The sequence below is a fragment of the Schistosoma haematobium genome, assembly GCF_000699445.3.
Source record: "Schistosoma haematobium chromosome Unknown HiC_scaffold_304, whole genome shotgun sequence".
Classification (NCBI taxonomy): domain Eukaryota; kingdom Metazoa; phylum Platyhelminthes; class Trematoda; order Strigeidida; family Schistosomatidae; genus Schistosoma; species Schistosoma haematobium.
In genome coordinates, this window is record NW_026137077.1 from 62,261 (window position 1) to 75,665 (window position 13,405).

At 33.8% G+C, this 13,405-nt stretch overlaps 1 protein-coding gene across 1 annotated transcript in view; it reads left to right on the plus strand.

The window, feature by feature from the left end:
- MS3_00005949 (uncharacterized protein) overlaps nucleotides 1–12,533 on the plus strand; it is a 66,515-nt gene extending 53,982 nt beyond the window's left edge. Inside the window, exons 16-20 of the mRNA XM_051214041.1 lie at nucleotides 697–765; nucleotides 4,089–4,220; nucleotides 6,924–7,272; nucleotides 9,598–9,917; nucleotides 11,539–12,533. Coding sequence (XP_051064018.1) covers nucleotides 697–765; nucleotides 4,089–4,220; nucleotides 6,924–7,272; nucleotides 9,598–9,917; nucleotides 11,539–11,715 — 1,047 coding nt within the window. The 3' untranslated portion in view covers nucleotides 11,716–12,533. The remainder of the gene's footprint in view (nucleotides 1–696; nucleotides 766–4,088; nucleotides 4,221–6,923; nucleotides 7,273–9,597; nucleotides 9,918–11,538) is intronic.
- Nucleotides 12,534–13,405: the final 872 nt, after the last annotated feature.

Here is a 13,405-nt window from a genome sequence, read left to right on the forward strand (position 1 = left end):
ATTAGTCAATTCACTACTTATTTTACAAGATTAAGTATTTAACTTGTAAGAAATACAATATATTGTACTATATAATATGCCTACTGGTAAGCTGTAAACTTAAGCACATATATTATGTCTTTCATGTCACTTTCTTTTCTCCAATAAACTTTTAAAGCGTGAACAGATAGCAGAAGTTAGGAAGTTCATCAAAATCATCAAGCATTTACGGTAAATGAGGGTAGGTATATAGAATATATTTATGACCCTGAAATTCTAGAATCTTCTGTTAAACATAATGAAATCGGTGATAAGATTAAACAGTGATCCCATGAGAACAAAAAAAAACCATAATTATTCGTGGAAAAGATTTGTAGCTTAGGTGGATGATTTTGATGGAGTTTTGTTCTGGTAGAATTTTGTGCTGATGATGTCGTTCAGAAGAACGATGACAGCTCCGCGACCAAACCAACCAGCTCAGACAACGAAACCCCATCGAAAGCATAGCCAATTGTTTGCTAGATTTCTAAAACGTATTATTTAGGCAAAATGTGTAAAGTATTTCCATTTGATTCGGAAAACTTTCAAAGAATACAATCAAGCGCTCAAAATACGTACATTTACCAACTAAGTTTTTTTCATCAAACCAATTTTACTTACTTATGAGTAATAAAGATATTTTATACTTAATTTTCTTTTCACCATTCCTACTCAAAGCGTAATGCTCGTGGAAATGTGAGTTTGAAAATTATTCCCAGTTATAGAACACATCCATTACAATGTGAAGTAAGTGGTTATTTTTAAATGAATGATTGAATATGTAAAATGCATTACAAATATCAAAACTTTGTTTGATTTGCTATAATAAAATTTTCAGCAAGACTATATAAGATATAAGATAACGAGTCACGAATTTTTGGCGCGAGATTCATCCATCCATTTGAATAAATAGAGTTTTGGTATTATAGCTGATGTCAGTTCGTGATGTCAACCCTAAATCTAATTTCTAACACAAACCATCAATTGTGCATGAGAATTCTAACTGCTTTATAACTGTCATTTAGTCCTAATCTGTAGGTGTTCACGTTCATGGTGTCACTTCAGTATCTCTCAAAGGTCGTCCATAAATTATAGTTTCAACATATTTTCTACAATGATGTCGTAATCTGTCTTAAGTAGAATGGTCAAGTTTACAGTTTGAGTTCTTCAAAGCTTTTGATGAATAAGTGAATTTTAAAGTTTTCTTTCTCATATCTTCAGCAAAGGTTGAATTTTATACGTAGAGATAAAAAACAATGGACTTTTAACCAAGTGAAACATAACAAAGTGAATTGTGGATAATGAATTTTTTTATTTTTCACCTAATAGACTGTACTAATTCGATTTTGTTGACAGTATTCTTTGTCTATTTACAATTCCTTAGATTTAATCGATTTAAAATTACAAGTATTATATGTTTAATTGATCTTTGAGTCAAGACCAGTATCTTAATTGTGTAGTGATATAGTACTGATCGAATTCTATTGATCAGTCTGCAATGCTACCATTGATTTAAGTGACTCAAAATTACATAAACTGAGTTGAAATGTCAGAAAATATCCATTATCCAAGATTGTGAATACGCTTTGCTAAAGATTGTCATCTGACATGAAACTGAAGCCCAGAGTTTTCTTACATCTTATTACAACCATCCACCAACTCAATAATATGATATATGTATATAAATTCCCGACCGTTGTTGCTACCTTGACGTGGTGGTCTGGCTTGCCTATCGTGATGAAGCAACCGAGCTATACTGGCTGGAACAACCGTTCTTCTAGGTCCTACCATGTCAGACAGGTCGGTTGAAGAGCGGTAAAACTATAAGCAACAAACCTAAGGTCCGAAGGTGAAGTCGTACTGCTGACTGTACAGAGGTGTGACAGCGATGCTACCTTCCCAAATGGAGGAGTGGGGTTAGAAAAGGTCGACCCTAAAAATGCACACCTTGCCTTATCCCATGGATATCCGTCTCTGGCGGTAATGGTCTCAGCAAGTACGGAGCTAACACAAAAATTACCCATAAAAAGGTCGTGTGTGACCGACTTTAAGCAATTGTCCCTTGAGCACTGTGGTCACGCTGTCAGGTCACTAAGACCACCACTAATCTAATTTCCTTTTCAGGCACCTCCAGAACAACCCTTCCATGGTGTGGGCAACCGGGAAGTGATAACCGCCCTCATACCTCTAACAGCACTCAAGACCACTGACTGACTGACTGACTGTATATAAATTAAAAATATGACAGATAGATTACTTGGTTATCTTATCTTTTATAGACTACTCAAAACGTAATATACTTTTGAAAATGAATTCATCATTAGACTATTGTGTTATTTCAGAAGGGGGTTTATGGAGATTGTAATAATTTCAATAATTGAAATCATAAGTCAATTGATATTGTGTTATTTCTTTGTTAAGAAATATGGCAGATCATCAAAAAGATTCAGTAGATTATCCAATTACAAATGTTTACCATGAATGAAAAGTAGTCGATTAACATCAATGTCAAGATTGGACATGATCATTTCAAATAAATGGAGCATTAGATAGAATTTAAATATAAATGTTATAATCCAATGAGGAGGAAAATGAATACAGTGACTGGTCATACAAATTCACCTTGACCAAGAATAACTTAACATTGACATATTCAGACCTATTATGATTTTGATTGTACTGAAAAACAAATAAACTATTCTGCATCATTTCCTTTGTACTACTTACACTTGTGTTTATTTAATGTTAGTTATTTTATTTACTCTGAAGAAATGGTTTACATTCGGTTACAAAACATCGTCAGAAATGGTTATGTCCCGATATGCATAATGTATGGTAACTTTTGTGATCCATTTATGGATCAAAACTATATGTACATTGTCATCGTATAATTGTTGAATAAGTAAAAGTATGCATATTCATGTTTCTCTTGTCATGAGCTTTATTTCGATCCATGAACCATTATTATACGATTTACCATTCTTGAATTATGCCCTGTCTATTAATCACTACCTCTCACATTCACAGCCACGTTCGGCTAATTCTTGTACAAATGTGTATTTTCTATTTCATGGTACGTTGTGGTCTATTTGATTGGTATATAGACTCAGTATGTTTGAAATATGATTCATATTGCAGAGACTGAGATTGATGTTGTGGACTTAACTGGCTAGGCTAGGCGGAAAGTAGGACCAATCACGATTCTAGACTATTCATACAGGTTCACGCGTCATTGATTTGATCGATAAGCCACTGCTCTCTAAACGGCAGTCACAAGTTAAAACAGAAATATAATGAAAATATATTTATTATTTTTTGTCATGTTATTAATTAGAATGAATAGACATTTATCATTTTGACTTTCATTGTTCAGTGTACTTAATAAATAGCTGTGCTTCTAGAGGTAAATATTGATTTTTGAAGGTGAATTGTTACCACACTTATTATCAAATACATAGAACTGAACTTGTATTAAACGTTTTTCGAAAACTTGGGAATCCGGTACTCAAACTCTTTTTCTCAGAATAAAGTAATCAATTTATACTGATTGATCAACTGTGTAATAACTAACATCATATCTAGTCTCCAATGTTGATCGATTTTTACAGGAAGTAAATCACAACACGAATAGCTCGATAATGATGCCGTGAAATGAGATAGCGGATGTAATGGGTTCATACTTTATAAAGTACACTGACATGATACTTAAATTCAAAGTTTTCTTGTGATTACCTCCAGTTACGGAAAATTTACTGGAATTTTATGTATAATTATTGGAAGCTGAGATACATTTGGTAGCTGTAGTTTTTAGTTTCTAAAATTCTAGAGAACTTTAAACTCACCGCTTCATATTCATAGAGAGGATGTATGAATCGGTAAGCTTTAATGTCATCTATTATCATGAATGAATGAATGAATAACTAATCAATCTCATAGAATATAAATGTAAAGATTCCTTGAAGTTAGTCATTTCACTCTGTAAAGAAAATGAACTTCAACCGATGAATAAAATTCTTTTGAAAGAATAAATGTTAAAGCCCCTTAAATTATATATATTTTCTTTTGTTTAGATCTATGTTCGTGCAATGTTTGATTATAGTCCTGAAAATGATGATTTAATACCATGTACTCAAGCTGGTATACATTTTCATATTGGTGATATATTACAAATTATTAGTAAAGATGATCATAATTGGTGGCAAGTAAGAAATAGATATTCATTATAATCATTTATCATATACTCATTTAAAATGAAAGCACTGGAAGGCCGTTTTGTCCTATTGTGGGACTCCTCAGCAGTAAGCAAACCAGTAGGTCCTGGGTTCGAATCCCGAGGTCGTGGATGCGCACTGCCCAGGAATGCCACAATAGGATGGAATGACCATCCAGTGCTTCCAGGTTTTCCATGGTGGTCTGGCTTCAACTGATTCATGATCTTAACCTTTGAAATTACTATGATATCCACAAAACTCATCTGATATAAAACAATAATAATCTGTAGTTAAAGATCTTAGACATGAATGTGAACAATGTTGAGGTTGAACTCAATGTACTTGGGAAAAATGGAAAAAATCTGTTTAGGAAGCTGTCACACTCCACCTACTGAAATGGTTAACACATATATATCATGTTTCTCTAATCAAAATCTATCTCGATATACGATATTTCTTAGTGTAGACACAGGTCGGAAGAAAGCTGGGGACGGTCAAATTCAAACGAAGAATCAGTTCATGAAGCCATGAATATGATTGTGTTCACATTTCTTTAATTTTGACATTGTATTTTGTTACATTCTTTCCTTGTTATGTCAGTCTAAGGTGTAGACAACATATAGACTAATACATTCATCTACCATATCTTACAATGCTAATATGTGTATCTGTCATTAAATTTATCATATAATTTAACTGTTTTTAATGATACTAAGGAAACCTTTTATATATTCTTTGTTAGTGATTGAATCTATGACTAATATATTTCTTAACAGTTGTATTCACGAGTTGAACTTAGCTAGACCTAGAAGTACTGGATGGCCTTTTCGTCCCAGCATGAGACTCGTAACCAGTGCTCATCCACAATGCCGCACGCGAGAATCGTGCCCAGGACCTTCAGTCTCGCGCGCGTACACTTAACCTGCAGGCCACCGATCCAGCATCTAAAGGTGTTATTGTCTAACTTCAATCGATCTCACAACCGACACAGTTTATCCTTCAATGATGATCTAGTTTAGAACAACTCGTGAATTCAACTATCAAAATACTACAATCTCTACAAATCCCCATACTAACAATATATGTTTCTATATTTGAAGAATGTGTAGATACCTTTTATTCTATGGATTTATGTCCATTCAAATGTATCAACTCATTTGCTTTTATGTGAAAATAGTTTCATTATGATCATTTGTATAATTGAATTGTGTTTTACAATGAGAATCCTAAACACTTGTTTCATTCTATTTGAAAGATTTGTCATCTCAATGTATTTGTGACCTCAATGTTAATGTAGTCAGATTGATAGTTTAAACCCCGGTACTTATTTCTTCAAATTCTACCATTGAGCTATTGATTCATAGTACTCACTCATTTGTTTAATGGATATAAATGTGTTGATAAAACTTTATGCTATTCCATCTTTTTGATATTTTGGACTGGAATTGTTCAGTTCCTGTTGAGATTTATGTACTTTATTTGAAAGCTTTGATTTAACCTGCGAATTACTAGCTTGTAGTGTGTTTAGATTATTGTTGGCAGTAAGGTAATACAAACCCCTACCAATAGTTATAGAGCTATTAAATTTAGACAGACGATCAGTAATTTGTCTATCATATCGCCTTTAAATGTCCTTGTACGGCCAAGAGTGGGGAGAGTCAGCTCTCCCTCTCTAAATGCTCTCACATGACCACATGCATACAACTGCTGACAGGGAAGTTCTACTCAATGCCTCCTTGAGGCCACGCTGTTAGTTACGACCTTGAAAGGACAAAAAGCGAATGTCCAGCGCTTGAACCGGGTTAGTGGACAAGGAGAGCCCACGTAGGGAAGTTGGAAAACCCTGATTCCAAACCAGTGGTGCACATGGGCTCCAGTACCCCGAGGGAACAAATAGTGGTCACTGGCTACCATGGGACTGCATCTCCTGACGTTGCTCCACTGCCTTGTGGATCGGATCTTTGGGTCAAAAGCTCCGGGTGTGGCTTCCTAAGAAAACCACCTGGTTCGATTTGGGCACCCAGGCAGTATCACAGCCCTCACACAAATTGAATGATTTATGTGATGTATATCTATTTAATGCTTCCTTGTACTAATGTTTATGTGTTTAAATAATAAATAATAATAATAATAATAATGTCTGTCATATCATTTGGTTTTATTAATTAAAATGTTCAATGTGGAGCTACTAAGCCAAGTTACAGAGACTCTATACTACTACGTTGTATTGATTGTCGAGTAGTTTACAAAATCGGGCCAGTTAATAATTGCCACTTTCGTTAAAATTTTGGAAGCTGTTTTAGATAATCATGTTTCTTGTATAAACATTTTTGAACGTTCGAATTACTTCTCAATTCCTTGTGTATAGTTTGCAAATAAATCCTAACAAGCGCAAAACGTAGGTCATAGTCTACAGAAATCTCATTGAAAACCTTTCGTGATTTGTGACGTTATAAGAGAATAGGCAAGTAGTACCATCGTACATATTTAATTGTTGTTGAGAAAAAGGATTAGAACTATAGAAAAAAAAAGAGTTGTACATTTTGATTTTGCACGTAAATTTCTTTGGGGTAACGTGTTCAAAGTTGATGAGTTACCCCTCTTAAAATCCATATTGGATAATCTTCTGAATGTTTATTATTATCTTTTGAATTATATCTACACATAAACACCGTTCTTTTTTATTTGGTTCAGGCTCGTTTATGGGGTTCGGATTGTCAAGCACCAGCGGGTTTAATTCCTAGTCCAGAACTTCAAGAATGGCGTATGGCAAATAAAGCAGCTGAATTATCACGTGAAATGGGTATTACACATTGTGGTGCATGGTTTAAACGTCGTAAACGTCATTTTAAAGATAAATACAAAAATAAACATTCAGCTATTTATGATCAATTAGATTTAGTTACTTATGAAGAAGTTGTCAGATTACCACAATTTCGTCGTAGAACATTAGTATTACTTGGTGCACATGGTGTTGGACGACGTCATATTAAAAATTGTTTAATTCAATCATCACCTGATAAATTTGCATATCCTATTCCTCGTGAGTTATAAATACATAATGATAGAAGTTAATCGTATTTTATAATTTTTCATAAACTAATTGTTTACTGAATAAAATGATTGCGAACAACAATCCAATAATAATTATTGGTGAAACTGTGGAAGACGTAGATTCCTTCACGTACCTGGGAAGCATCATCGATAAACAATTAAGATCAGATGCTGACGTATAGGCAAGGATTGGCAAAGCAAGGGCCGCATCCCTACAATTAAAGAACATATGGAACTCAAAGCAACTATCAACCAATATCAAAGTGATAATCTTCAATACGAACGTCAAGGCAATCCTACTGTACGGAGCTGAAACTTGGAGAACTACTAAAACCATCATCAAGAATGTACGAGTATTTATAAGCGTATGTCTACGCAAGATACTCAACATCTATTGGCCGGATATCATCAACAACAGCCTTCTGTGGGAGAGAACAATTCAGCTTCCGACTGAAGAGGAAATTAGGAAAAGACGATGGAAATGGATAGGACATACATTGAGAAAATCATCAAACTGCATCACGAGACAAGCCCTAACTTGTAATCCTGAAGGGAAGCGGAAAAGTGTGAGGCCAAAGAATACATTACATCGGGAAATAGAATCAGATATGAAGAGGATAATTAAGAACTGGAAAGGGTTGCGTAGGAGATGGTTGAATGGAGAGTACTGTTTGGCGGCCTATGCTCCTCCACGAGGAGTAATAGGCTTAAGTAAGTAAGTAAGAACGTAACCATAAAACTGTACTTTTTTACTATGACACTCGGAAAATACTTTCAATTGCAGTTGTTACTCTTTTAAAAATGTTCTATGTTAGAAAGGTTTCACCTTCGTTGTTAATCAATTGAAAGATTTACGAATTCACCTCGAAAATTCATAGATTTATCACGAATTAATAGATTTGAGTGATGATGAAAATTCTGATCGATCAAGCTTTAATCTATTTAATCGCTTTCAAACTAAATCATTAGGACTAATCATACTCTTTTATTGCCCGAAACGATGTAGATAGAGTTGAGTCTAACCTGACACTTATTGTTTGTAAGTCGATTGATTTAATTATCATTCCTTTCAATGGAGGAATACGAATAAGGATAATATGAGGCTGACAACCTCGTTAGGGACTAAACCCAAAGATCATTGAGACGACATGCAGAGATTCAGTGTTTTCAGTTTTAATCAACTGACTTTACTGCAACAATATCATCCATCAACATTGACGAAACAAGGGATTACTGAAGTCCAGCGGTCTGTATTTTTATGATCGAAAACTAACCTCCATTATCTGCAACCACAGTATTAAAGTTTTAAAACCTATTAAATCATTATAATAAAGTTATATGGTGGTGAGTTTCATTCTATATACGTCTCACCAGATGGATATATGTATATTAAATTGATGATGTTTCACTCAGATTCAAACCTTCGCTTTAAATGTCAACATATTGTCTACTGATCTACTAAATCCAAATATTAAACAATTGTTTTAAGCATCCAAGATGAGTTTCGTACTACTGATAATAATCGAGTCATAATCTTAGTAAAACGTATAAGCGAATTTTTTTGTGATATTCTGACACAAATTACTTAGTTTGGGTGCGTGCAACTATTGCAACTAATGGTTGGAGAATCTGGGTGACATGGCTCAGAATTGATCACAGTGGTGTAGGTGCATACACTATTTGTCTTCCCTTAAACTATGACATTGAAATTACTTTATGTCTTTCTGTCTATGAACTAATTCTTTCTCCCTGTCTCATATCGTGTTACACAACCTTTCTTTTATATATATCACTATCATTGATGTAACTGCTTCTATGAATTTGCTGATCTTCTTGTTGTGCTAATGAAGTATGGCAACTTGGATCGATGCATATAAGTGCCTAATCCTACATTATACATGACTGACTGTAATATTATAAACTTTGAGTGCAAGTGCATCCACTCCTTGTGTTCTCTCAAATTTTAATCTTCTGAATTCTTCATGTCCCTTTATTTTTTTCTTTTTCCAAATTTATTTCACTGGATTATAGTGCTTGAGTAACATCTTCAAACGCGTATATTTCCGATTACTGCTTATACGTTTACTACCTCTACCGCTATGTGATTTGGATCGAAAATTGTATCTTTGTGCTAATGTGGTATGGCAACTTGAACTGATGTACGTAAGTACATAGCTCTACGTTGCTGCTGACTAACTGACTGCTTAACTCCTTAACAACATGATTAATACTTCATATGGATATTGGAGAATTGTCATTTGTTCTTTTAAAATAAATCTCTAATAAAATATTTTCATATTTATTTTACAATTAGATACAACTCGTACACCACGTAAAGATGAAGTGAATGGAAAAAATTATTATTTTATTTCACATGATGAAATGATACGTGATATTGCTAATAATGAATACTTAGAATATGGTTCACATGAAGGAGCAATGTATGGTACAAAATTGGATACAATAAGACAAATACATGCAACTAGTTTAATTGCTATATTGGATGTTGAACCACAAGCATTGAAAATATTACGTACTGCTGAATTTGCTCCATGTATTGTATTCATTGCAGCTCCAACTCTCACCAATATCACTAATGGACAGAATAATAGTAACAATAATGGTAATGATAATGTGAGTTGCGTAATATCATTTTTACAAACGGATTTATAACTTTTTCAGTTATGCCTTCCTTCTTTAAAACTCAGGACTGAATTTTTAATGTTTTCATTAACGATCAATCTGTTCAGGATTCTTGGAATTTTTTTTGAGATCATGAATCGACCGATATTATACCACTATTGGTAGCGTGGAAGCATTGGGTGACCGTTTCTTCCTAGTATGGGTCACCTCAGTAATGCACATCCACTATATCGCACACGGATTTGAATTCAGAACCTTCGGTTTCACTCAAACATCGATCGGTTCATGATCACAAAAAAAATTCAGCTGTCTCCATAAATGTATACTGATTTCTACCAATTAAAAATTGTAATGCTATTACACTGTAATTAGGCTCCAATTCATTTCTATTTGGGTAATCTTTGACCTTGTGGGTAGAAGAGGCTAAAGAGGTGGGATAATAGAAATAGTTAATTTATATGTTTGAAGAAAAACGCTGAACATGCTTCCATATTGACAGCGATTATTTATTCACAATCGTGTTTACCTTTAACCTGATCCCGGACAATCAAAATGGATGCACAACTAATGACATCGCGTGGAATGAAAATAGTCTATTCAATGTAATGTGGGCAAAATAAGATTTTTGTTAATAGTGGAGGGATTCTGAAACCCCATTTTTTAAAAAGTATAAACTGATAAGGATATTGTTTAAAATGATGGTGCGAAATTTAAAGTCAAGCCACTCAAATCAAAAGTGCACTTAAATCCACATTGTGGTGAACGAGAACAAAAGTGGGCATAACCGAATGTATTTGAACACAAAATTACAGAGCATCAAAATAAAATCTGAGAAGCATACAGTAAATACTTTATGTGCAAAGTGTCAATCAATCGTCTCCGACTTGATTGTTCCTTCGTTTCCACACCAATCATTTTTTGTTCTTGTTTTCTTTCCTTTGATCTTCTTAACCTTCTGCTGCCAGACATTTCACTTTTGATGGACGATACATACTACTGATATCTGTTGACATCAGTAGCATACATCACATTATCATAAGCTACAAATCCATGTAATTATCTTATAAATATTAATTTACTCGGTATTGTTTAACTTAAATCTTACCATTGATGTTTAGGACTGAAATTGATCAGTCTCTTATTGGAATATGTGCATACTGTGCGTATTGCCTCGATATTGCCTTAATTTACAAGCATTATGAGCAAAGACGGATGGTGGATAGCAGTGGAATCCAAGACGCGCGTTTTAGAAAGTTTTGTAGACTATCAGTATAGTACCACTAAAAATAATAATAGAGATCATGAACCGACTGATCTTAGACCACCATTAAAAACTTTGGAAAACTGGATTGTCGTTTCGTCCTATTGTGGGACTCCTCAGCAGTACGCACCGACGATCCCGCTGGTGGGATTAGAAACTAAGGCCTTCGGTCTCGCACGCGAACATTTAACCTCTAGACTACTGAAGCAGTGGTCTAACATCAATCAGTTCATGATCCCAATCAAAAACATATTAATCTCCACAATCCCATAATGATAATATTAATAATAGACATTGATTTTCCCTTACAAACATTTAGGCTTTTAATTTGTCCACTTTTTCTCTCCATAGGACGAAAGTCTTGAAAGATTAACACGTGATAGTGCATTATTAGAACAACATTATAGTCATTTTTTCGACTTAAAAATTATTAACAATGATATTGAAGAAACAATTATTCAACTTAAACGTGTAATAGATGACTTTCAAATTACTCCACAATGGATACCAGTAACATGGGTCTATTAATTATGATTCATTTAATCATGATTACACAATGTTGTGAATAATGTTACAATTGGACAAAATGGTTTTGTTTCTTTCAACTTCTCGTTATTCTTATTATCAATTGGATGGTTACTTTGCATAGAATGTGCTTTCTTCTATTTAAATTCGTTTCTTTCTCTCCTCCCCCCTCTCTCTCTCTCTGTGTGTGTGCATCTATTCAGTTACATCTTGTTTTTTTAACCTTTTAACCTTTCCCTTTGCTACTATTCTTTCATAGTATCTCTGTTCTTTCCCAACCCCCCCCCTTATTCACATTTTAGTTTTTTCTTAACTACGTAATTCTGATTCCTCATCGTATTCATATCATTATCTTTCTTGTTTATCCATGTTCAAAATCAAAGGAAATGTTTTCATTTTGTAGAGATGATCAAACAGAAAACTCCACCTAGTCAATTATAATTTCTAATCCATCATCGTTATTCCATTGCATTTCTCTGTATATATAATATAGTAGTCATCTAAAAGATGCTATTGCTTCTTTTTACTTTTGTTGTTGTTGTTGTTAGTGTTGGTGTATTGTTTATTGACTTACTAAATCAGTATTAAGTAGTATTGAAATCTTTTGTCGCACAATTTACTTCACGTGATCAATCGTAATTTTAATTCATTGAACCTTGATCATAACATGATCATTATGTTAATAGTTAATTCTGTTTTTTTGTTTGTTTTTCGGTTTTAACTTTTGTTTGATGGTGTTTGTTTTCTTTTTTAAATTATCAAGTTCTACTTTCAGTTAATAATTTTTTTCTGTCTGTATTTACTTTAAATAAGAATAAAACTAAGTTTCAGTTGAAATGAATATCTCCTCAATGATGGTCAGAGATGTTGTTTTCTAATTTTAAAGCTTATTCAACTAACTTACATAATTTATCATCCTACTTTTTCAAATGTTGGAGAAGATTTACAGCTCAGTTGAATGCTTCAACATGAAGAGGTGGGAGCCGATGAGATTATCTAGAACGACACGATATTCAAGGATGCTCAGTATTTAGATTATCTAACGAACGGGGCAAAACACCAGAATATATGGGCATTGTTAAAATAAGTATTTCTTGACTTGCATAAATCTATGATTTGACAGCACCGTTTAACTCAGTTCTCAAACAGTGACTACCAGGATTAAGATACATAAGTATATGACTGACAGCTATAAATTCTTTTATTGAAATCCCATGTATAGTTACTGAAAAACAATCAGTCACGGCACTTAAGAAACTTTCCTACTCGTCTATCTCTTTTGTATTGGTCTCTCAAATTCATAGAAGGCCACTTATGTGTATATTTAAATAAGTGGAGACTTCGTTGGTTTCAAAATTGACTTCATGGATTTGAAGCCACTAATACCGTAGTTGTAGTTGGTAGTTTAACAAAAAGGTAAAGTATTCAAAACTGAGTGCTGCGAATTCCAAAGGCCTATCAGAAATTATGCGGAAATTTTTGAACTTGTCAAAGTCGTCTGTCACACTGAATGCAAAGTTCTCCACATGCAGGTTCACAGCCACAGTGATGAGTTGCTAAGATACTGCTATTACCCGTAAATTACATCAGTTTTCGTATTGTGTGTTGTTATTAGAGAAATGTTTACATAAATTAATTCAAATAAACTGATCTGGTGATCTGGAACGTAGTATGTACAACTACGGGAAGCACA